The sequence below is a fragment of the Heloderma suspectum genome, chromosome Z (assembly GCF_057233095.1).
Source record: "Heloderma suspectum isolate Gila_16-S chromosome Z, 16-S_ref, whole genome shotgun sequence".
NCBI lineage: Eukaryota > Metazoa > Chordata > Lepidosauria > Squamata > Helodermatidae > Heloderma > Heloderma suspectum.
The window spans coordinates 4,725,417-4,749,599 of record NC_139476.1 but is presented as its reverse complement, the minus strand read 5'-3'; the positions used below and the strand labels follow the sequence as shown (position 1 = coordinate 4,749,599).

Genomic DNA, 24,183 nt, shown 5'->3' with positions numbered 1-24,183 from the left:
TCGCTCCTAATTCCAGATCATTTATGAACAGGTTGAAAAGCTGAGATCTTTCTCTGCTGCTCCTACTGGTTCTTGCTGGGCATTTATAGAAGAGGGAAGTAAGTCTTAAGAGCTATGCCTGAAACATACGTGAGCACTTTCCTAGCTGTATTTGTTCTTCTGCCTGCCACACAGTGATGGGCGGTCCGGCCTTGGGAAATGCGGTAGGTTAATGTGCCAGTTAGATGGAGATGTCCCCAAAACAAAGCCGCAAGGGCAAATCCAAAACATAGGAAGCTGCCTTATACTGAGTCAGACCCTGGGTCCACCTAGCCCAGTATAGTCTGCGTTAGATGCCTGGGGTCTCCCATGTGGTACCTGTGGAGACCTGTCTTGGTGCCCACCCCACTCCCTGCTGCTGCTGCTGCTGATTTTTATTTTTTAATTATTATTTTTTAACTGGGAGGCTGCTGGCATGCTCCAAAGGAAAGTGCCCCCCTCTGGCGCCGTCTTTATTTTGGTTCAGAAGTGCTGCCGTCTGCCTTGTCCTTTGGTTCTTGGGCAAATTGCTGCTCTTTTAGCCTCACCAGTTCACCTTTTGGGAAAGGAGTGTTTTTGTGACCAGCCATGTGTCGTCGTCCTCGCCCGTGGCAGCCATTTTAAGAATGGGCAAGCCCCCCACAGCAGCCATTTGTGAGAGTGTCCACAGCAGTGGGATGGGTGAACTCACCTCAGCCCGCCTCACTTGCTGCCCTCCTGACCCTGCGTGCCATGTAGTTTGCGGGCATGTGGCATCCCACTGTTCCACCAAGCCGCCAGTCTGTGGACCCCTACGCTTGCCCGACTCCGCACGCACCTAGTTGGGCAAGCAGGGTGGTCCCTGCTGCTCCACTGAACTGCCATTTTGTGGAAAACCATGGCTCAGCCGTTTCCATAAAAGGCTATTTTATATAATGGTGGCTGTAAAGAGACCCATTTATGCAACGTTACAGGCATCAATGGTCTAGGCCAATTAGGCCTAGTGGGCCTATTTACGCCCACCATTTATGCAAAGGGCCCCTTACAGAAAAGTACAAGCTACCATTTTCTGCAAAATGGTGGCTTAGTAGAGCAGCTGGGACTGCCGTGCTTGCCTGATTAGGCGTGTGCTGAGTCAGGCAAGTGTGAGAGTCCATGGACTGGCATCTGGGGGGCTGAGCCAGTGAGAAATCGCTGAACTTCAAGCCCCAACCAGACACCCATGACATCCCTACCACCATATAGAATTAATTGAAGTGTGGGAAGCCAAGCCAGAGAGATGATTGCACAGCGACAGGAGAGTGACACCAACTCCTTGGCCACCTCCTATGTTAGGTAAGCACGGGAACTCCAAACCCAGCCCATGAGAATGTCTCTGAAATTTTCTTCTCCTTTGAATTTCTTTTTGAGAGCCATTTCTAGCTAATTGAATGAGAACAGGGATGTCCGAGGAATTCATCAGGTGGTGGAACTCAAGTGAGCGTTCATGAGCTCGGCCCCCTGGACTTTGGTTCACTTTCCTGTGAGCATGACTTGATCTGTATGGAGACGGGCCATTTCACAGATTTTTGAGGATATTTTTTGTTTGTGCAAATAGCAATGTGCAGAAATGGCGGTCAAAGTTTGGGTAATTATGCAAATTACGCCAATGCATTTTGCACAAATTGTTATTTACAGAAATTTAAAAAAAACAACCAAAGTCCCCGGATTTCTGGAAGAAACCCATGGCTCAGCTTGCCAAGACAAGCCAGGTTGGGGGCAGCGCAGAAATCTGGCGAGCCCAGAAAGGGGCAGATTTCACAGCAGTGGACTTCCCTAAATGAGAATAGTCATAAAAAAGTGGGAGAAATTTTCGGCACAGCAATAATACATAAAATAGTTGCTCTATTGCTGAGCAATGGGACGTGCCTTTTAACAGCAAACGTGGCTCCAGATTTGAGCAGCTTGGCTCAACCCTAGAAGATGTGAATATATGAATTTGCTCCTCAGAAACTCAAAGGGCACGTCCCTCTTCACTGTACATCTGCGCATACATCTACACACACGCCCCATGCATTTCAAGCATGTGTATGCATCTTTTCATACAGAGCAAAGAACAGCACCTCTTGCCCAATGGCTTGAGCAGGCCCTATCCCAATACAACCTTCTGAAAAACCATTTTGTAAAACGTTTTTGCTTTATTTCATATCTGCAAACACGGCCTTTCCCCCACCGCTCACCTCGTTTCATTTTGGTATCCAAGAAAATAGCCAGCCCATCTGTTCCAGCTGGAGACTATGTTCAATCTGGAGGTGCTGTAGCTGCTAGACTACAGTGTCGCTTTGCATCGTTTTGCTTCTCAGAGCGAGGGGTGGAACTATGTAGGGACCTGAAGTCCCTCCATGCCATCCCTTGACATTATGCTCACACATTTGAAGCTCATCTTTTTCAGCCTTGAGGACTAGCAACTTGGGGCTTTTAAAACAACAACAACAACACTGACATTTTCAGCATCTGTACTGAATGCTACTTTTTGCACACCATCCAGGCATAGGCTACACCGCCAGCCCTTCTTTTCATAGCCAAAGTTGCAAAGAGCTTCAGTCATCCTGGAGATAGAAAGAAAATGATGATCTTGTCTCCACAAATTGCCCTTTTTGTGGCAAAGAACTTCCACGGACCTTGTGTTTTGTGTTTCAAACAGTTGCTTCCAGAGAGGGTTGCAGAGTCATTCCCTCTGTTTCTGATGTTCAGGCACGTGAATGTCGATGCTTATATAGCTAAAATAGCACAACCCACGCAAAAGAGAGAGGCATCTGGAGGCTTGGGATAAACCCTGAGGTTTGCAGAAGTACGTTTTTGAAAGAAACAAACCCTTAAGCCCCTCTTAAAGCAACCTAAAGAGTGCTGAATATGCTTAGTAGCCACAGAATGTTGACTGTTGGAAAAAACGTGGAATGGAGTAGTGTGGATGAGAGCATGGCCTACCAACAGAAATAGTGACCAGGAGCATTTGCACTGTAACATTTTGTTACAGGCCATTGTCATATTAGATGGCTAGTGAAACATACCACATCATTTTGGGTAGAGGCAGGGTGTGTGCTTTGTCGAATTCCCCCCACCGAGTGCGGAACCAAATGTGTCATCGTTACCCCCAAGGAATCTTTGTTAGTGGAAGTTGAGCCACGCATGGTTTGGAGCACTGGCCGGGTGGGTTTTACCCCCAATTCCAGTGCTTTTTGTTCCCATAAAGAATCAAAGCTTGGAGCAAAACCTGTTTCCTGCCCCTGATGTAAATCACCAGCTGGTTGTGCGAATGATGCTGATTGCACTTGAGTGCACAGTGTAATGATGTGAGCACAGAGGAGATTCGATGACGTGCTTTAGAAAGAATTAGCCCAGGCCTCCAGGGTTCTCAATTCAGACTTCCAGACTCTCTGCCTCCCCTGAGGCTATACCTAGGGATGTCTGTCCTTTGAAAATCCAGCCTTTTGGGGGCCCAACAGATCCCTGCAGCCCACCCGGCTCTGCTTGCATTTGCTGCCTGCTCAGTTCTGCTTTTCCCAAAATGCAGGAACTTCTTGTAGCTGCTTCTTCTTCTCACCAATAGTTGGGTAAATCGCTGACACAATTTGTGTAATGTGTGCAAATTCCAGCTGTAGTGTGCATAAATTCTGACCATGGTGTGTGCAAAATCCAGCTGAAATTTGTACACATTCCAGCTGAAATTTGCACAAATCATGCAACTTACAGCCACAAATCGCACAGCTTTCTATTGATAGGGGGAAAAAATCCCTGGAAAATCAATGAGGTGGCCTGACTCTATGCAGATCGAGTCAGGCTACCTTGCAGGTAAGCAAGCTGAAGTCCAGAGGGCCAAGCTGGTGAAAGCTCAGCAAACTGCACCCCCTGGATGGATTATTCCGACATCTCTAGCTACACCCCCTCTGTGCAGGTTTTTGATTTTATTTACTTCGGCCCACTCTGTCCCCAAACCACAACACTGATGGAAAGAAACTTGCACGATGTGGGGAAGGAGAAGGCTGGACATGAAGGGCGTAGTGATTTTTGTTGTTGTTAGGGATATATGAGAATATTGGTTTTGGCTGCAAAACATGTGAGCGTGCCCTGTTCAAAGCTCCGAACGCGAGTGTGAGCATCTGCCACAAATATTTGCCAATTGTCAAACACGGGCTGGCACCCATCTCATTCCTGATTCCCAGTTTAATTTCCTCAGTAGACCGAACCAGCACTGCTTTCGTCAATGGAGGAAATGTGTGCAAATTAGGGGAGATTTGCGCAAATCTCCTGTTAGATCGCTGATCAATTTGCACAAGCTTTCCATTCATGCAGAGCGAGCAGGGATCACAAACGGGAACTGGGAATGAGATGAGCGCCTATCCGATGCTCGGATAACCCTGGCAATGTTCAACATGGCTCGTTCGCCCATCCCTCGTTGTAGCGTGCTGAGCAAAGGCAAGACTTGCACCCGCAGCTCTGCTGGTGTTTGCTGGAATGTAGACCCTGACAGGTTTTGACCTAGGTAATGCAGACATTGGGTTCGATCCATATTTAAGGTGGATCAACAGTGCCAGTGGAACTGGGTTTCCCCATCTCCTTTTTCCCATGGGAGCCCCTTCAGCTCCCTGAAAATGATAGAAAGTCAGAAGTCCCTGCTGAATGGGGCAAGCCGTGGTGTGTGTGGGGGACTCCCCAAAAATCGGGCAGAGGGACTTTGCATGAGTGGAGCCCTTCCTCTGGAAGAAGGCAAATCCAGATCCAACCCCTCGACAGGGAAAAGGTTCCCTACCGCTGGACTGGACAAATTCAAGGAGAACAAGAGGGTAGTGAACGTGGATATTATTAGTCATGCTGTATCAATGGTGCCCCCACAGACAGAGAGTCTATCCCCAAATGCCATGTTACTTGGGGACCAAGCAACAGGAAGCGGGTGTCATCTTGGTGATGTGCTCGTGAGCTTTGCAAAGGTATCTTGGGAACTGCCGTCAGAATGCCGGGCAAAATGGATCTTTGGTCTGAGACCCAGCAGGAAGGATGATGGAGAAAAGAAGTCTTATCAGCAGCCCTGATCATTACGTTGGAGCTCTACATTCAGCGTCTGCATGAAGCTGGCTGGCCACTGTTGGACTACAAATGCTTGAAAGACTAGTTAGATCTTTGCTCTGATTGATCAAGCAAAGGACATCTTCTGTTCCTGGATAAGATTGGATTGAAATCCACAGTTGCTCTCAATTTGCCCTCTCCCTCGGCCTTAGAGATGGGGGTCTTCTGTCCAGGGGTAATGGAAAGTCTTTGAAAAAACCAATTCATTTTGGGTGTCAAGGAAGAGACGGGAGTGGAAAAAACCCAAGTTGCCACCAATTCGAACCAGGAATAATAATTAAAAAACAGCAACCCTTGTTCTTAAACATTACCAAACCAAAAGAGAACCATAAGAAGCTTAGCACTGTATGGAGATGGAGAGGTCCGAAGCAGACACTGCCCATGTCATGCGATGGCCTTCTTTCAGCATTCCCTCGGTTAAAGCGTACCAAAGTTGGCGAATCCGGCAGTGGTCAGATGTTGCCTTCATCCAGCATTTGGTTGAGGCCATCACAGATCCTCTGCAAGTGTGTGCGGTACGGCTCGGAGGACCCATAGAGAGCAGAGAGGAACTCGTAGTCTGCGAAGTGGTTGAAGACGTGGTTGATCCGGGAATGGGACTTGGCTGTCAGATGAGTGTTGACGGCTTGGTGCAGCAGGTCGCGGCATTCCTGGAGCATGCTGGACATCACCCGGCGGTCAAAGGTGAAGTCTATCTGGTAGAAGCTGACGGCCGTCATGGCCAAAGTGTGGACCTTCTTTCGGAAGCGCTCCATCAGCAACAGCTCGTCTGCACTGAACTGTCCATTGCGGTAGAGGACACCCAGCTTCACAACAATCTTAATCAGGTTCTTGATGATCTTCTGGGCCTCCTTGCGGTTGCGGGTGAACTCCTTGGTGACTCGATACAACTCGTCCAAGATCTCGCTGCTGGTGTCGTCAATGAACATGCTTGCCATATTCTTCGATGCCATCTTGCTTAGGAGCTTCTTCTGAGCTTGGAGAGCCAGATTCTTGGTGCTGAAGGGGTCCATCTTCCCTGAGAGAGGAAAGAGCACAGTTTGAGTATAACGTCATTATTTTTCGATCTCTAGTTAAATTATTCTGAAACTGTTCATCTATTATAACTGTAATCAAATTTCAGTATTGATTTTAAGTAAGGTTTGGAAATGTGGAAAAAAAACCTGGGGGGAAAAATTGGGGAAAAACAAAGACAATTTGTTTTTTTAAAAAAGAACCCACCCCCCCTGGACTGTTTTTTTGTCTTTGGAAGAACGGGTTTATGTTTCCCATTCCCCCAACTCCGTTGTTTTCTGGGCCGTCACATCTCTAGTGAGGTGATATAATCTGATCAAAGAAATCTTTCATCTATAAGTCTTAGGAGTGTTAAATGATCAATCCATTCATTGGTTAAATGTGCACACATTTGTGTTGGGATAAATCAACTGGTTTCAGGGGAAAGAGGTTCTGTGAATTTAGAATAGTGGTGTAGAATGTCAGACCCAGAGGCCAAACCAACCCCCCTGTGGTTAGGGATGTTGGACAAATCTGTTTGGGGGTTGAAGTTTTCCCCAGATTTGTTCCAGTTCCCGCTGTGGCACCCAACTCAGTCTGCAGCAAGTCAGAACAGTTCGTGGATTTTCTGGGCATTTTGTACATCCTCCCCCCACAGGTTTTGCGATTCGCACAACGTCTGAGCAAATTTGTGCAAATTGTGGTTGAATTTGCGCAAATCCAACCACAATTTGTGCAAATTGGTACAAATTTGGGCAAATTGGAGAACCTGACCCCAAAATGTGCAAAAAAAAGTTCCTGGAGTTCAGAGAAAAGTCTGCAACTCAGCTCGCAAACAGAAATCAAGTTGTCCATGCTGCAGAACTCTTGTCAAGTAAAAAAAGAACCAGATTTTGTAGTGACAGTCATCCCTACCTGTGATACCATTCCGGCCCTCCAGGGATTGATTGATTTATGACATTTCTAATCCATCCAATAACTAATGTTCTCTGGGCAGATTACAACCACTTAAAAAACTAAAATGCCATTTTAAAACAAAGTTAAAAATATAAAATATACAGGTATTTAAAAGAATAAAATACAATATAATGCAAAACAATAAACAGCACAGCAATCAATAAAAGAGCCATAATAACCTAGAACTAAGTCTCTAAAATGCCTGGGAGAAAAATTGCCTGGTGCCCAAAAGATAACAATGTCGGTGCCAGGCAAACCTCTTTGGGGAGTTTATTCTGAAAGTGGGGGCCACCACTGAGACGACCCTCTCTCTTGTAGCCACATGCCTAGTTTCCTTTGGCAGGGGCACCCAGAGGAGGGCCTCTGAAGTCGACCCAAGGGTCTGAGCAGGGAAATGCGGAAGGAGATGCACCTTTAGATACTCTGGTCCCAAGCCAATTTAGGGCTTTAAAGGTCAACACCAACACTTTGAATTGGGCTCAGAAATGGACGGGGAGCCAGTGCAGCTGACGAAGCACTGGCACCACATGATCATATTGGCCAGCAGCTCTATTTTGAAGTAACAGAAGTTTCTGAACCATCTTCAAAGGCAGCCTCATGTACAGTGCATTGCTCAGAAGTCCCCCCGCCCCCCGCTTTCCCCGACCACCGATTAATTGCCGGTTCCAGTTTTTGTGCAGTTTTCCCCCCATTCTAAAAGATTGAAATTCCTCTCCTAAGGCTTAGTTGCTGGCTATAAGAGCTTTCAGCTTAAATATGCTGCTTTTTGTGTTTTTTTGGTATTTTGATCCCACCTCTTTGGCCTTTGGCCACGCGCAGCAGCACTGAAATGCAATCCCGGAGAACTTTCCCGGAATCAACTTCAACCCTTGTGCTGAAAGAGGTTCAACACTCCTGCTCTGTCCTTGTTGCATAGTCACCCCCTTCCATTGCTCCCCCTTCCCTCATTTTCAAATGCTGTTCTGTCCTACAGCTGCAAAATCTGATGGCTCTTTGGTGGACACTCCTACAACGTGTGTGTGCTTTCTCCATTCCCACAGAAAAATTCAGATGACTCTGAATCAACTATTCGAGGAGGAATATATATCAGCGGGGTCATGGTAACCTGAGTGGAGAGGGCCCAGTGACTTTGGCGTACACTGCTTTTCTGTATCTACAGCCGATCTGTGAGTTTGCCTTTCTAGACCCAAAGTCTGTTCTGTGCAGAAACCAGTAACGGAAAAGCTACAGGGCCTCATAAATTAAGTGTGCTTTAACAGAGCAATCCAAAAGCGAAATCCTAAGAGGCGTGATATCATTCCACCCAGCTTTATTTACGGCCCACTGGGTTTGTTAGTTCTGTTTCATTATATATGAAAACATTGAGTTTAACAGAGGTAGCCCTTTGAGCTGAAGCCAAGGTTTTGACTCTGTGGGTGCTCATAAACTATATATAATAAAAATGAAAAATTGCTGGCATCCACTTAATGCAGAAAGGGGAGGTCTGTGTCTCTTTACCAGCCTGACAGGTATATGGCCAATGAGGCAACCTAAGCAATTTTTTTTAAAAAAATTATTAACTGCATTTCTGTACTTGCCCTAAAATGCTGAAGCTCTCTGAACAGTTCAGAAAAGAAAGGTGAAGATACACAAGTATAGTAAAACATAATATGAAATTGAAAGCAAATTTAAACAGCCACAGAACAAAAGCAATGTGAAACTGATAACAGGGAACAGGAACAGACCACAAGGATCTGAAACACGTTAAAACAAAAACCAAAGAACTAAAAAGCCTAGGAGAATTGAAAGGTATTTGCCTGATGCCATGAAGATCACAACTCTGGGGAGGGTGTTCTGTAAGTCGAGACCAACCACTGAGAAGGCCCTCTCATGAGTAACCACCCACCTCACCTCAGAGAAGAGAAGGGAGTAGGAGGAGATGATCCTAGAGATGTTGGAAAAATCCACAACAGATTCAAACAAGTTCAGATTTCTGTGAATCTGACCTGCAGCTTCTGCAGCATACCAAATTTTTCCAAGTCCGCAGATTCTGTGAATTTGTAGACATGTATATACAAAAGGTTTGGAGTGGATTTGTACAAATGAATGGTTGTGCAACTGCACCCTTGTGCTAATACACTTTAGCGCAAACACACATTAACAAACAATTACAAAATTCTCATACATCCCTAAAAAACAATCCAATTCCATCAGTGAACAGACAATGGAACAAAAGATGAAATCTGTGAAACACAGGCAGAACAAATTGAACAAAATCTGTACATCCGTAGATCGTCCTTTAACCTGGCCCCAAGCCATTCGGCAGGGATGGGGTAACCTATGTCCCTCTGGATGTTGTTGGACTCCCACTCCCATCAGTCCTCAGCAGCATGGCCATTGACCAGGGATGGTGGGAGCTGGAGTCCAATGTAAGGCCATTGGCCACAGCTGTTGTGAGCTGCAGTGATTTTTTATGGTTATGTACCACCCAGAGAGCTTCAATTATTGGGCAGAAATGTACATAAACAAGCAAACTAACAAACAGCATCTGGAGAGTTCCCTGCCCATGGTTTAGGGCTTTAAAGATAAAACAGGAGCAGAGAGACAGACTGGAAACCAGTGCAGATTGCAATACACTGGTGTGAGGGAGGAATAGCATAGCAGAAACAGTTGTACTTTAGTCTTTGCTTTCCAAGGAGGATAATTTTGTGTACCCCCCCCCCCCCGGCCCGCTTCCTATTCTTGGAGGCTGACAAGAACAGAAATAAGAGACCTGGTGGATCAGAGCAAGGTTCCTATCATGTGCAGCTTCCTGTTTCCCACAGATAAACCAGTACACTGGCGCTCACCAAAACTTGCCCTTTTCTGAATTTTGCGATAGAGTTCTCCACTAAAAAAGAAGCATGCCCAGATTGGGGGAAAGTGTGCACAAAAAATACACATAGCTGTGCAAGCTGTGCACAGAAATGCATGAGAATGAGGTGGGGGGAAGCTTGCAAAAAAGAGGGGGAAAGGCACACATTAGGAAAAAGTTGCTAGCGAAAATTGCATTGGGGGAAATGTGGTCAAAAATGTATACATTAGGACAGATGTGCACAAAATGCATGCAAATTTACATGCGGACATTTGTTTGTTTGTTAGCTTAAAAAAATTATGCACTGATCTGCAATTGGTCCTAAATGGACATACATTGCGGAAAATGAAGTGAATTCAAGGTTGCCCAGCCCTGATCAAATCTGGCTGACTAACTATGCAACTTGAAGCAAACAAACATGTGCCTTCCTAAGGATGGGAGAATCAGCACCATAGATTTATATAAGGGTAGTATAATATTGGCAATTTATTAATTCCTTTCCTAATCATGCCTAACATGGAGTTTGCCTTTTTTACAGTGGCCACTGACTGGGTTGGCATTTTTATTGAGCTATCCATCATTCCCATATATCCCTACCTCTAACTCTTTGGAAATTAACTGGCATCTATTAGAGCCATAGATGTACTTGCAAGTCCTACTTGCCTTCCTAAATTATTATTTTTCCCTCGAGAAAAGCTGCTTTCTTGACAAGCAGATTCCAACCATCCTTTCTGCTAGGCTAGCGAGACTAAACAAAAAACCAGCAGGCATCCTTCCTGGATGGCTCAAAATTCCAGCTGTGTCCCATCATTAAAAAAGCAAACGTTTGAAACAAATTGAAGGGGAAACAAGTCTGATCAAATGTACATTGATACTGTTAGGTTAATCACATGGGAACTGAGCAAATGTCTGACTTTGAAGAGATGCAAAGAGAGGAAAGATAAGCAGATGTGAGTGTGTTTTAACCTCCCCAGAATGTTGTTCAGTGCTTCCTAATAGGAAGATGGAAAGGTTGATTGCTACCCTCAGGCAAAATTCTACACCATGCTTTCTTGTAACATGCTGTGGTTTTAGCTGGGCTTCCTCTTTGCTCAGACAATCCAGGGTATGTCTCTGTCTCACTGAAACTTGCATCATCATCAGTGCTATAGCAGAGCTAGTACCCGCAGGGACGTTGTGCTGGCATTTTTTTAATAGGGGGAATGCCACCGTCACCTCCTCAGAAATCCTTGTTCCCCCTGAGCTTAGCTGCAATTCTCACAGTAGCTGGGGGAAAAGGAATTATCCCAGCAACAATATGTTGTTCCTTGATGTAATTAGGGATGTTGGAGAAATCTGCAACAAAATCAAATGAGTTCGGATTTCTATGAATTCGACTTGCACATTCTGTGGTGGACTGGCTTTTCCCGAGTCACACGTATTCCACAGACTTGCAGACCATTATTGTTATTGTTGTGGTTGTGTGTATGTTTACTTATGCAAATTTAGTCGTAGAAAAATATGTATTTTTTTTAAGCACCTGCTGAAAATGCACATTTCCCCTATAGACTAAAGCATGAACATGCACATTTTGGGAAGGGATTTGTGCATTTGGGGGGGATTTGTGCATTTGGGGGATTTGCGCATTTTGGGGGGTTGCACATTTTCGCAAATGGGAAATTGTGCAAATTTGGGAAATTGGAGAAAAATCCAGTTATGTCAGTGAGCGGACGATGGAACGAAAGGCACCTGACAATCTGCAAAACACAGACAGAGCAGATTTTACAAAATCCATACATCCCTAGTTGTAATGCAAAGTATTTTGAGGTGGCTTGGTCTTGAATGGGCAAGTAAGACCCATTTGCTTTACAAAAGACCTGCTCCTGGTGGAGATGAAAACTGTGAGAGCTGGTTTGTTGATAGGGACCCACACCGCTGCCTGAATTTTTGGACTCTTCTTGGGGGTGTGGCTATCGGGACAGTCATGATGATGAGTACCTGCACTTCCAAATTTACCACTGTGCCATTAAGCAGCATTGATAACTTGAGCAGTGAGGTCGACAACAGGATTTGAAGTAGACGTCAAAGTCAAAACAGAAGAGTTGATGGAACAGTAACAATCGGAGTTTATGTTTTAAAAAGGAGAAGTGTGGGGGCTTGGGGGCGGTTTGAGAACATCAGAAAGCATTGCTGGATCAGACTAAAGGCCTCTGTAGTCCAGCGTGGAAAGCCCAGAAGCAGCACATGAGCACGGCGACACCCTTCTGTTTGTGTTCCCCAGCCAACCGGTACTGGGAAGCCTGCTGCCTCTGCTATTGGAAGTAGTATAGCGCCATAGTGACTAGTAGCCATTCAGGAAGTAGCCATTTCTGAAAGCCACGCCTCCTGGCCTCCAAAGACTTCATTTTTCATTCCATATTGGTGTGTATGTGTGCGCGTGTTTATTAGCCGCCCACCTGGCCAGCTACCCGGCCACTCTAGGCAGCATACAGTACGAATAATAACACAAAATACAACATAATAAACTGAACAAAATTGCATTGCTGTAAGCCAGCCCCCCTGTAACCCATCCCGAATGCCCATGTGAACAGCCAGGTTTTCAAAGCCTGGCGGAAACTCATCAAAGAGGGGGCATGGTGGAGGTCCCTACCAGGGAGGGAATTCCACAGAGTGGGGACCACCACAGAAAAGCCTAGCTGTCCTGGGTAATGTGGCCAGTCAATGCTTTAAGGAAAGTAATGATGGATGAACACCCCTCAGCTGGGTTTGGAATCAGCTTGGTATATGCTTTCTTGGCCAGCATTGAGTTTGGCTTGGTTCAGAATTACCTCCGCAATTGCATACTTCCTTGGCTAGCATTCAGTTTGGCTCAGTTCAGAATAAGCTTGGCAATTACACACGTCGTTGGCCATCATTCTATTTGGCTCAGCTCAGAATCGGCTCAGCAATTTCATGCTTTCTTGGCCAGCATTCCCTTTGGCTCAGTTCGGAATCAGCTCAGCAATTCCACACTTCCTTGACCAACATGAAATTCATCTGGGTTCAGAGCCAGCGCAGTATTTATGAGCTTTCTTGACAAGCATTTGGTTCCACCCAGTTTGGAATCATCATGCTGATCTTGTGCTTTCTTGGCCAATGTTCATTTAGGCTTGGTTCAGAATCAGCTTGATAATTCTGAACTTGCTTGGCAAGCATTCAATCTGGTTTTGTTCAGAATGAGGTCAGCAATTGCAAGTTTTTCTTGGAAGAGGATGTGGGAAAGCTCCTCTGTTCTCTGAGAGTCCCCTCTTAACTTGGTGCATGAACACGGATGGTACTCTGTGCATGTGTTTACTGTATTGCCCCCTGGGAGCTGTAGTTTTGATTTTGACTTCCCAGAAGCCATGATGGAGAACGACTTGGAAATTCTACCACCATCCCCCTTCTGAGACAAATATCCTCGTGAACTAAATAGAGTTTGAGATCTGGACTGCATGTTTGCACAAAACCATAGAGATAATGGATCCTAACTGGTCAAGTGGTCTAATCATGTTGTTCACCACCATCAATGAGTTTCATTGAGAGTACAGGGTTCAAATGAAAGAACTTCTGTCCATGCATCAGTGAAAGAGCCTGTCCAGTGGTAAATTAGCAGAAATGGTTATACTCTGAGCCAGAGTATGCAGGAAATGATGCTTGATTCATAATACACTTGAGCATTACAATGAAGGCAAATTGGCTTTCCAAACTAGGCGGTTCCAAATTGTGTTGATGTCATTGAGGGAATGCAATGTATGCATACTTCACAATTCTTGCCCCATTGCTAAGATCACCTTTGGAGGATCTTCTATAGCCACCGCTGCCAACAATGGTGTGACAGGTGGGTACCAGGAAAAGAGCCTTTTCTGCTGTGGCCCACGGTCTGTGGAATGCCCTTCCCCAGGAGATCCGCCTGGTGTCCTCACTGTATACATTTAGATGCCAGGTAATGTTAAGACCTTCCTCTCTAAGCAGGCATTCAACTTTTGATTTGTTGCTCTGCTTATTTACTTTACTGCCATCTCTTTAATATTTTTAAATATTTAAATGTTTTAATATTTTGATCTTTTCATTGTTGCATTTATTGTTTTGGTTGATATCTCATTATTGCTTACGGGTTTTTTTTCAATGCTTGTAAACTGTTGGGTCCCCTTCATGGATCACTGCCTTGTTGTGGCGAAGGGGCTTGCGTAACTCAGTGAAGCCATAAGCTATGCCGTGCAGGGTCACCCAAGACGGACAGGTCATGGTGGAGAGTTCTGACAAAATGTGGTCCACTGGAGAAGGAAATGGCAACCCACTCCAGTATTCTTGCCAAGAAAACCCCATGGAACGTATCACAAGGCTAAAAGAGATGATGCCAGAAGATGAGCCCCTCAGGTCGGAAGGTGTCCAATATACCACTGGGGAAGAGCAGAGGGTATTTCCAAGTAGCGCCAGAAAGAGTGAAGCGGCTGGGCCAAAGCCAAAAGGACACTCAGCTGTGGATGTGTCTGGTGGTAAAAAGGAAGTCCGATGCTGTAAAGAACAATATTGTTTAGGAACCTGGAATGTCAGATCAATGAATCAAGGTAAGCTGTAGGTGGTCAAACATGAGATGGCAAGATTGAACATCGACATCTTGGGAATCAGCGAACTAAAATGGACAGGCATGGGTGAATTTAATTTAGGTGACCATCATAATTACTACTGTGGGCAAGAATCCCTTAGAAGAAATGGAGTAGCACTCATAGTCAAGAAAAGGGTGGGAAAAGCAGTACTGGGGTACAATCTTAAAAGTGATAGAATGATCTCAGTACGAATCCAAGGCAAACCATTCAACATCACAGTAATTCAAGTCTATGCCCCAACCACTGAGGCCGAAGAAGCTGAGGTTGATCGGTTCTATGAAGACCTACAACACCTTCTAGAACTAACACCCAAAAAAAGATGTCCTCTTCATCATAGGGGATTGGAATGCTAAAGTAGGAAGTCAAGAAATCACCGGGATAACAGGCAGGCATGGCCTGGGTGTACAAAATGAAGCAGGACAAAGGCTAATAGAGTTTTGCCAAGAGAACACGCTGATCATAGCAAACACTCTTTTCCAACAGCACAAGAGACGACTCTACACATGGACATCACCAGGTGGTCAATATCGAAATCAGATTGATTATGTCCTTTGCAGTCAAAGATGGAGAAGCTCTATACAGTCAGTCAAAACAAGACCTGGAGCTGACTGTGGCTCAGATCATGAGCTTCTTGTTGCAAAATTTTGGCTTAAATTGAAGAACGTAGGGAAAACCACTAAACCATTCAGGTATGACCTAAATCATATCCCTTATGAATATACAGTGGAGGTGAGGAATAGATTTCAGGGATTAGACCTGATAGACGGAGTGCCTGAGGAACTATGGATGGAGGTCTGTAACATTGTTCAGGAGGCAGCAACTCAATCCATCCCAAAGAAAAAGAAATGCAAGAAAGCCAAGTGGCTGTCTGATGAGGCTTTACAAGTAGCTCACGAAAGAAGGGAAGCGAAAAGCAAGGGAGAAAGGGGAAGATATATCCAACTGAATGCAGAGTTCCAGAGAATAGCAAGGAGGGACAAGAAGGCCTTCTTAAATGAACAATGCAAAGAAATCGAGGAAAACAACAGAATGGGAAAGACTAGAGAACTCTTCAAGAAAATTGGAGATCTCAAGGGAATGTTTTGTGCAAAGATGGGCATGATAAAGGACAAAGAAGGCAGGGACCTAACAGAAGCAGATGAGATTAAGAAGAGGTGGAAAGAATACACAGAAGAACTATACAGGAAAGATCTGAATGTCCCTGATAGCCATGATAGTGCGGTCACTGAACTTGAGCCGGACATCCTCGAGAGTGAAGTCAAGTGGGCCTTAGGAAGCATTACTGTCATCTCAACTAGCGGAGATGAGAGTATTCCAGCTGAGCTATTTAAAATCCTAAAAGATGATGCTGTTAAAGTGCTGCATTCAATATGCCAACAAATTTGGAACGCTCAACAGTGGCCGCAAGACTGGAAAAGGTCAGTTTACATTCCAATTCCAAAGAAGGGCAACGCCAAAGAGTGTTCAAACTACCACACAATTGCGCTCATTTCACATGCCAGCAAGGTTATGCTCAAAATCCTACAAGTTAGGCTTCAGCAGTATGCGAACTGAGAACTACCGGAAGTACAAGCGGGGTTTCGAAGAGGCAGAGGAACTAGAGATCAAATCACCAACGTTCGCTGGATCATGGAGAAAGCAAGAGAATTCCAGAAAAACGTCTCTTTCTGCTTCATTGACTACGCTAAAGCCTTTGATTATGTGGATCACAACAAACTGTGGCAAATTCTTAAAGCGATGGGAGTACCAGACCACCTTACCTGTCTCCTGAGAAACCTGTACGAGGGTCAAGAAGCAACAGTAAGAACCAGACATGGAACAACTGAGTGGTTCAAAATTGGGAAAGAAGTACGACAAGGCTGCATATTGTCACCCTGGTTATTTAACTTATATGCAGAGTACATCATGAGAAATGCCGGGTTGGATGAAACAGAGGTCAGAATTAAGATTGCCGGGAGAATTATCAACAACCTCCGATATGCAGACGATACCACCGTAATGGCAGAAAGCGAAGAGGATCTAAAGAGCCTCTTGTTGAGGGTGAAAGAGGAGAGTGCAAAAGCTGGTTTGAAACTCATCAGTAAAAAAACGAAGATCATGGTATCTGGCCCCATCACTTCCTGGCATATAGAAGGGGAAGAAACGGAAGCTGTGACAGATTTTAATTTCTTGGGCTCCAAGATCACCGCAGACGGTGACTGTAGCCATGAAATTAAAAGACGCTTGCTCCTTGGGAGGAAAGCTATGGCAAACCTAGACAGCATAGTAAGAAGCAGAGACATCACCTTGCCGACAAAGGTCCGTCTAATCAAAGCTATGGTTTTCCCAGTAGTAATGTATGGCTGTGAGAGCTGGACTATAAGGAAGGCTGAGCACCGAAGAATTGATGCTTTCGAACTGTGGTGCTGGAGAAGACTCTTACGAGTCCCCTGGACTGCAAGGAGGTCAAATCAGTCCATCCTAAAGGAAACCAACCCTGAGTGCTCATTGGAAGGACAGATACTGAAGCTGAAGCTCAAATATTTTGGCCACCTAATGCGAAGAGAAAACTCTCTGAAAAAGACCCTGATGCTGGGAAAGACTGAAGGCAAAAGGAGAAGGGGACGGCAGAGGATGAGATGGCTAGATAGCATCACCGATGCAATGAATATGAACTTGAGCACACTCCGGGAGAGAGCGCAGGACAGGAAGGCCTGGCGTGCTACGGTCCACGGGGTCACGAAGAGTCGGACACGACTGAACGACTGAACAACAACAACAACAACAAACTGTTGGGTGGTATATAAATTTAATCCATCTATCAGCCCTAGTGCTAACCACCCCTTCCATGGGTATTGGCGACCAAACCTGGCTCAAATTAAGGGGGTAGCAAGCAAATATAGCTCTGAGAGGGGAGCAGGGAAACCGTTTTTGATCGATGGTCCAAGAAGAGGCAAGATTGTGGGATTTAAGAAGGGGCACAGCTGCTCAGCTTGCACCTTGTCTTTCAGTGCTTGGCATCAGTCCTAGAAACCGTGCAGGGATCAAGTAGAGTGCACCTGAGTATATGCAGAGTGCATCTTTCCACCAAACAACCCCTCCCCTCCCCCACCATCACAAATTTAGATTGTATGCTCCATGGAGGCTGAGTCCCATTTTTTATACTTACGGAGCAATGGACACCGGTGGCGCTGTTATAAATGGTAAATATTAATTAATCCATGAGAGGAACAGAGATTATAAGCTGTGTCTCCTCCAAGGCATTCTTGGCTCATGGCTCCCTTCCCCGCCCCCTCACATTTCTTTGGAAATGTGAGGGCACCCTTTATGTTTCTAGGGACAACGATTATGTCTGGCTCAATTACCAGAGCAACTGCTGATGCTGGTCTTTTGCAACCATAAACTGTGCCCGGCCGACGATGGGATAAATTTTTCATGCAGCCCTACAAAAAGGATTTGAATAATTTACAGGTCAGCCTGCAGACTTGCGGGGGGGGGGGAGTGAGGGGGTGAGCATGGGGAGTGGAGCATAATGAGGAGACCAAGAAAAGAAAGACACCAAGGTTGCTTTCCAGAACATTTATCCTTGGGGTAGCTATCCCCCTTCTATGGGTGTGGCCAGCCACATCTCAGATGTTTTAGGGTGCATTTTAAAACTCCTTCTCAAGGTCTCTGGGGGAAGGAGTGAAACCTAAGGGGAGGGGCCAGAATCAAGGGGGTGGGAGGTTTTGCTAGTAGCTCCTTCCCTGTGTCCGTCAGACCCCAGCCTCCCTGAGCTTTCCCAGAGCACCCAACTGACTGCTGTCGGAAACAGGATATGCTGGCATGGATGGCTCCTTGGTTGGATGCAGAAATATAATTCTCGTGGCTCGATCTGGCTAGAAATCAAGAGCTTAGCATCAGGTCTCCAAGCAGCAGTGACTGCTGGTGAACTCTAAGAGAACACCTAGAGAAGTGAAGTGCTTGTGTGAATGTGGTCAGATGCAGGTTTGCTGCTGGAGAGGCTGAGCTTTCTAGAAAACCCAGCCTGGGTTGTAAAGGCAGGGTCACATCCAAAGGAAGCAGATGCTGTACTGGAGTGCAGCCCCTCATGCTCTGGAGCAGTGTAAATATCGCCAGTAATAATGAGCCAATTAGTTACGCCAGGTGGGGCAAATCTTAGGTGCCCTCTCCAATTGGCCCATAAATAATGGCAGCAAAACGGCACTGTGCTGCCTGCAACTTTCCTGAGCCGTGAGAACTTGTGTTCATTTCGGAGGCCAGCTCAGTTCCCTGAGCATTTGATCTCTGTATCCCACACCAAGGATCAGCCCCCCGAGCAGAGATTAGAATGTGCCAATTGAGAAAGTAAACCATCAGGGTATAGATGCTCATTGGTAAGGGGGAACAGTAAGAGGAGAATAAAAGTGAACGCCAGGCTAAGCTTTCACAGTGGCTTAGGCCCCGACACAGTTTCCTACGCTCAGGGCATATCATAAAGGCGAGGTTGACTCTTAAGCATGGACAAAGTTAATCACTAAGGCTGAAATCCTTGCCTGCACGCAGGGCTGTCTCCCTAAGGAAGTTAGATGGGCCTGTTAAAACATTTTTTTGTTCCACATGGCTGTTTTAAACCCTGTGCTCTGATTTAAGGATTTTGTCCTGCTCTTTGTTCTGTGGTTTGTGATGTTTTAAAACAGTTTTCCCCAATTTGGTGTCTCCCAGATATTTTGTGCTTTGACTCCCATCAGTGCCAGCTGATGCATCAGGAATGCTAGGAACTGTAGTCCCAAACATCTGGTGGGAAGGCCGTTTTAAAATTTTAAAATTGTTTTAAAGTCTCAATTGTAAGTTGCCATTGGGGCGTAATCTGGGGCAGTCAGGTCTTATAAATTCATAAATAAAAAAGTAGAACCCCAGTCATGCTTACTTGGGAGTAACCCCCATACAATGCATGTGGAACTAACTTTCTGAGCAAACACATAATGTAAGATCGTGCCATCAGACCACAACCCTATACATATACTGACGTGATGTATACATGATGTGATGTATACTGAGTAAATATGCGTAAGATCGAGCCGGAAGTTGGCCCTTTGAATCTAGGGACAATCCCGGCAGAAAGAATAACTCCAAGCAATGACCTGATTCATCAGCAAACAATTAGATATGTGCCCAGAGGAGGAAGAACAGCAGCAAAAAAAAAAATTGCTTGCTTACGTAGCAATTCACCCTTTGTGCTATCTACGCTTGGTATGTCTGCCTTACATGCTCGGGCAAATAGAAGGGGGGAATTCATACAGAAATAGTGTTTACTTCTAAGCCACAATCATCCGAACCAGGAATCTTATGAGCATGTTGTTACAGGTGTTGATTCTTTGGGTATGTTATTCTCCCCGGCCCCACAATGTTCTTTTTCTTTTCTGTCGCCCACTCACATATGCTCCTGCTAGGGTTTTTCTGTGTTGTAGCGCAGTCTTCTTTCTTGATGTGGTGCCCTCTAAATGGGGCTGGACTACAACTCCCATTATCCTTGGCCAGCCAGATGAAGGGAGTTGTAGTCCAGCACCATCTAGAGGGTGCCATGTTACGGAAGACCGCTGCAGAGTAAAAAAAGAAATGTATAAACTGGTGATGGCAGACTCATGCGAAGAGGCACTGTAACGTCGATTGATTTTTAAAAAGATTTTTTTCAGCCCATCAAAGGGGGATAGACAAACTGCACGTGCTCTGAAGCATTCATGTCCTGTTGATTAAAAAGTCAGCAGAAGCTAATACTCTTCACAAAGGAATGCCATGCAAAGTACGTTCAGAGGTGCACTGACTCCTAGGTCTCTTTTTTGGCACAAAAAGGTTCGCCCTGGGGGGTGGGGTGGGGGAGTTGCGCCCTGCACATGCTCAGAGGCACTCTTATTATGGAATAAAACTGATCTGTCAGCATGGAAGGGCTGCCTTCCAGTTTGGATGCCCCCACCCTTTAATACCAGACTCAAGGATCTGGCTGTGGGAACTCAGGGGTGAAAAGCACTCAGGGGTGAAAAGCACATGTCCAGAGGCCCTTTTCTCCATTCATTCATGCCTTCAAGGGCTGAGGCTGTGACACTGAAAAGAGGAATTACTTCATTCGGGGCACTTTGCATCCTCTCAGATGTACCCTTCTTGGCTCTTCTTTTATTCTCTGGCAACCTGAGTTGCCAGAGAATAAAAGTTTCCTCCCCCTCTTCTGTATAAGCAAAACTCAATTTTTATTTCCACACTTTGATTTAAACATACCGAGGGGTGGGGGAAATAAGACTGCTTTGAGGGTCACCCTCTGTTCTGAAGCATATTCCTGTGTGTTTCTTCCTTTGTTTTGGAAAACGAAACAGTATCTTATAGAAAGCAGAGAGACAGGAACCAATGAAAGCAAAAGCAAAAATAAAACAGCAACGCTTTGGCGACTTGTTCCTGAGCTAATAAAATGCGGAGGGGTAAGTAACAAACCTCCTGTTATGGGAACCTCTTTCAGCCTGAGGCCTGCATTTTGTTTCAGAAAGGCTTTGGGGGGCCAACATTGCAGTGGTTGGCAGAACTGCAGGCGAAGAGGGCAGGGCCAAAAGCAAAAGGGGTGGAGCCAAAAATACAACCCCCCCCTCCACATATTTTAGCTTGAATGTCAGAGGCAGCTGGGCCAAATTGGTCCCCTGAACCTCACGTTCCCCATCCCTGCCTTACAGCATCTTTTGAATTAGAAACCATCTCCACCCCTTCCCAGATTCCTTTCCTTCCAGCGCCTTACCTGATCTTCAGCATCCAGAGATGTGCCAGGGATCCGGTCCTTTTTTCAAACAGCATGGATTAGCTACAAGACCCTGTACCTATTTGCTTCCCTCCACAACACCCCCAAAAAACTCTGGGAAAGAAAATGGCAGATCCTTTTTGCTGATTAAAGAGAGGGGATAAATTGGCATAATATATAGCAAGCGATCTCGATATATGGATTATTAATTTTTTTTTTTTTTTTAACAAACCCTCAAAGAAAGCAAAAGGAGAGGCCCAGGACGTTTCCTGCGGCTGTATGCTGAGATCTCTCCTAAACGGATTGTTGCTAGCTTGAAACCCGCACTGCCTCTTCAGTTCAAGGGTGAAACTTGATGCTTTTAAAACATACACTCAAAGTTTCAAATTTAATCAGAAGTTGAGGCTGTGGGTGGGGAGGAGCAGAAGGGTGACGGCTCTGGCAACCAACCGCAGCGCACGGCTACCTACAAAGCAGCCAATGGGAACCTGATGAAGTGGGAGGGCCCCGAGTCTAGATCTGATGGGGAAAGGCGAGAGAGAAAGCCATTCTTTGAAACAGCTCCTGTTCTGTCTTTGAAAGGCAGTGTGCTCAAAGGAAGCCCCCCACCATCAAATCAGAGAGGGCAAAGGCCAGAAAAAAACATCCTGGGCTGTTTCTCCAGGCTGCACACAAGTGAGCCTCTTTCTTTCCCTGTCGCTGTGGGATCGAAACCTGCCTAAGGCTGCAGTTCTGTGCACAATTACCTGGGAGCAAGTCTCACAGAACTCAATGGAACTTACTTCTAGGTACAAATGCATAGGACTATGCTGCTGGTCACTAAAGGCACAGTCCTATTCAGATAGGCGGCTGCCTCCAAACTCGGAGGCGACCGCCTGTCCAAAGCAGGGCAGGAGAAGCATAGAGGGGATCGCTCCCTCCGCACTCCTCCCACCCTGCAATTTTGGCTAGACAGCTGATTGTGGCTGTCTAGCTGCGGGAGGGCTGAGTGGTGGAGGAGGCTGCTGTACGACATATTGGATGTGTCGTACCGGCATTTCCGCCTTCCCCGCCCTGGAACGCCCCCAGCCGCTCCACACTCCTCTTGCAAGTGGGGAGCACGGGGCTGTCCTGTACTGCTGTCCAAGGCACATGGCTGTCCAAGGCAGCGCAGAAGTGGGGGGAGGTCGGTTCTCCGGGAACCGACCTCGGAGTATGGGCTCCGAGGTCGGTTCCTGCAAAACCAGATATCCTATGGCTGCCTAGCCGCTGTCTAGCGGCCATAGGATTGCTCCGGGAATGACTAAGAAACTGACTAAGTAAGTGACTAATTGACTAACTAATTGATTGACTGGCCATTTAACTGAAGGTGCAATTCTATATGTGCTTAGACGGGAAAAAGTCTTACAACTCCAACATGCTGGCAGGGGCATGCCTAGGATTGCAGCTAAAGTGATAGACTAACCAACTAATTAAGTTAAACAGTGAATTAGTTAGTCTGTCAATTAGTCACTTAGTTACTTAGTTATTTAGCTGCTGGGAGTTGTAGGACTTTTTCCTGTCTAAACATGCATAAGATTGCACCCTAAGACAGCTTCCAGTTGAGGCTTTTATTATGCGATTGACCCGCCCCATTCATGAAATTTTACAGGGAATCCAGATGCCACCATGATCAATCTGTAACTCTTGTTTTGTCTTTTTTCTGCACAGCAGAAAAATTCTGTTCAGGATGGAAAAGCAGAACAGCTGCACTGCGCCTTTGGGTGGGGAGCATCTGGAAGCATCCGAACCAACAGTGAAATAAGAAACACACACAGACGACGCACCTCCCATCCGAACCAGGCGCGCACCTCTACCTCCAGCAGAACAGCGCGGGTGCTTGTTTCTCTTCTCCAAGCTGTGCTCGAGTTGCAGAGCCAGAAGCATCTGGGTTCTCCGCACCACCGGCTGCACCGTAAACAGAGCCGTGCGCCAAAGCACAGTCGAACCAGGGGTCAAGGCCCTCCTGTGACCCTTTTTGTCTTCTGCGGCCGGCCGCTTCCTTCCTCGGCTTAGCCGGCCTCGGGCCACTCTCTGCCCCTTCCTGAGGCTTTCTTGCACACCCGTTCCTCTCCCACGGCTCTGCAACGAGAACAAACATTCATAGAACTGGGATGTGCCTGCCTCGTCTCCGTCGGCTCATTCTGGGGGCGGCAGGGAAAAGTCGTCATTGTTCCAGCTTTGCAGACTGGGAATGAAGGCTTTTAAATCTGCAGTTCTTTACCCCAGGAACTATTTTTTTGTTCCCTGCCCCCAGCATGCAAGCCACATTAAAGCAAACAGTACCGCTGAGCATCTGCAGAATGCCTTTTCCCCATAGGGAGGCAGGATTTCTTTGGGAGGTAATAAGCACATAAGAGGCTCTTGACTACTGGGAGCTTTCCATGTTCGCAGGAAGATTGAAAGAGGTTTTCCACAGCCGTCCTGCCACCAATTCTCTTCACCGGAGATGCCCCAGAAAGACATGTAAATATAGGAAAATATGACACTGCCGTTGGTCTGATAGAGTGGCCGGGTGTCCGGCCAGATGGGTGATTAAGGAATTTAATAAATAAAAATAAATAGTGCAGTACTGATGACTGCACTGACTGGCAGCGGCTCTCCGGGGTTCCAAACATGGAAATCTTTCCCAGCCCGGCCTGGAGTTGTTGGGGATTAAACCTGAGAGCAGAGGATCTGCCACTGAGCTACGGTGCTTCTCTTCAAAGTAGAATATGACTCCAGTCCTCATGGCTCTGAAGAAAGGGCCATTTAAACAGGAATGAAGGAAGCTCCCTTATAGCTAGTTGGACCACTGGTATGTCTGCACCGACGGCAACATCTCTCCAGGGTTTCAGACATGGGAATCTTTTCCAGCCCTACTTGGAGATGTCAGGAATCGAATCTTGGACCTTCTGCATGCAAAGCAAGGGCTCTACCACTGAGCTATGGCCCCTCCC

At 46.1% G+C, this 24,183-nt stretch overlaps 1 protein-coding gene across 4 annotated transcripts; it reads right to left on the bottom strand.

Moving 5' to 3' along the window:
• Positions 1-2,158: 2,158 nt before the first annotated feature.
• On the bottom strand, positions 2,159-23,327 carry LOC146333529 (tumor necrosis factor alpha-induced protein 8-like protein 1). 4 transcript variants are annotated; one of them, XM_084825686.1, is made up of 2 exons: positions 21,227-21,560; positions 2,159-6,118 (listed from the first exon to the last, which is right to left on the bottom strand). In XM_084825686.1, exon 2 carries the CDS (start codon positions 6,111-6,113, stop codon positions 5,553-5,555), a length of 561 nt encoding a protein of 186 aa, XP_084681812.1. In that variant the 5' UTR covers positions 6,114-6,118; positions 21,227-21,560; the 3' UTR covers positions 2,159-5,552. The 4 variants fall into 4 exon arrangements, with proteins under 4 accessions (XP_084681812.1, XP_084681811.1, XP_084681810.1 ...); XM_084825685.1 differs by lacking the exon at positions 21,227-21,560 and adding an exon at positions 23,056-23,327 and having other exon boundaries at positions 2,165-6,118; XM_084825684.1 differs by lacking the exon at positions 21,227-21,560 and adding an exon at positions 23,032-23,212 and having other exon boundaries at positions 2,165-6,118.
• Positions 23,328-24,183: the final 856 nt, after the last annotated feature.

Coding starts and splice junctions, on each gene's coding strand:
- LOC146333529 (XM_084825684.1), bottom strand. CDS start 23,131: ATGCTTCTGGCTCTGCAACTCGAGCACAGCTTGGAGAAGAGAAACAAG. Junction 6,119..23,031: donor GCGCCTGGTTCGGATGGGAG/GTGCGTCGTCTG, acceptor TTCCTCTCTCAG/GGAAGATGGACCCCTTCAGC.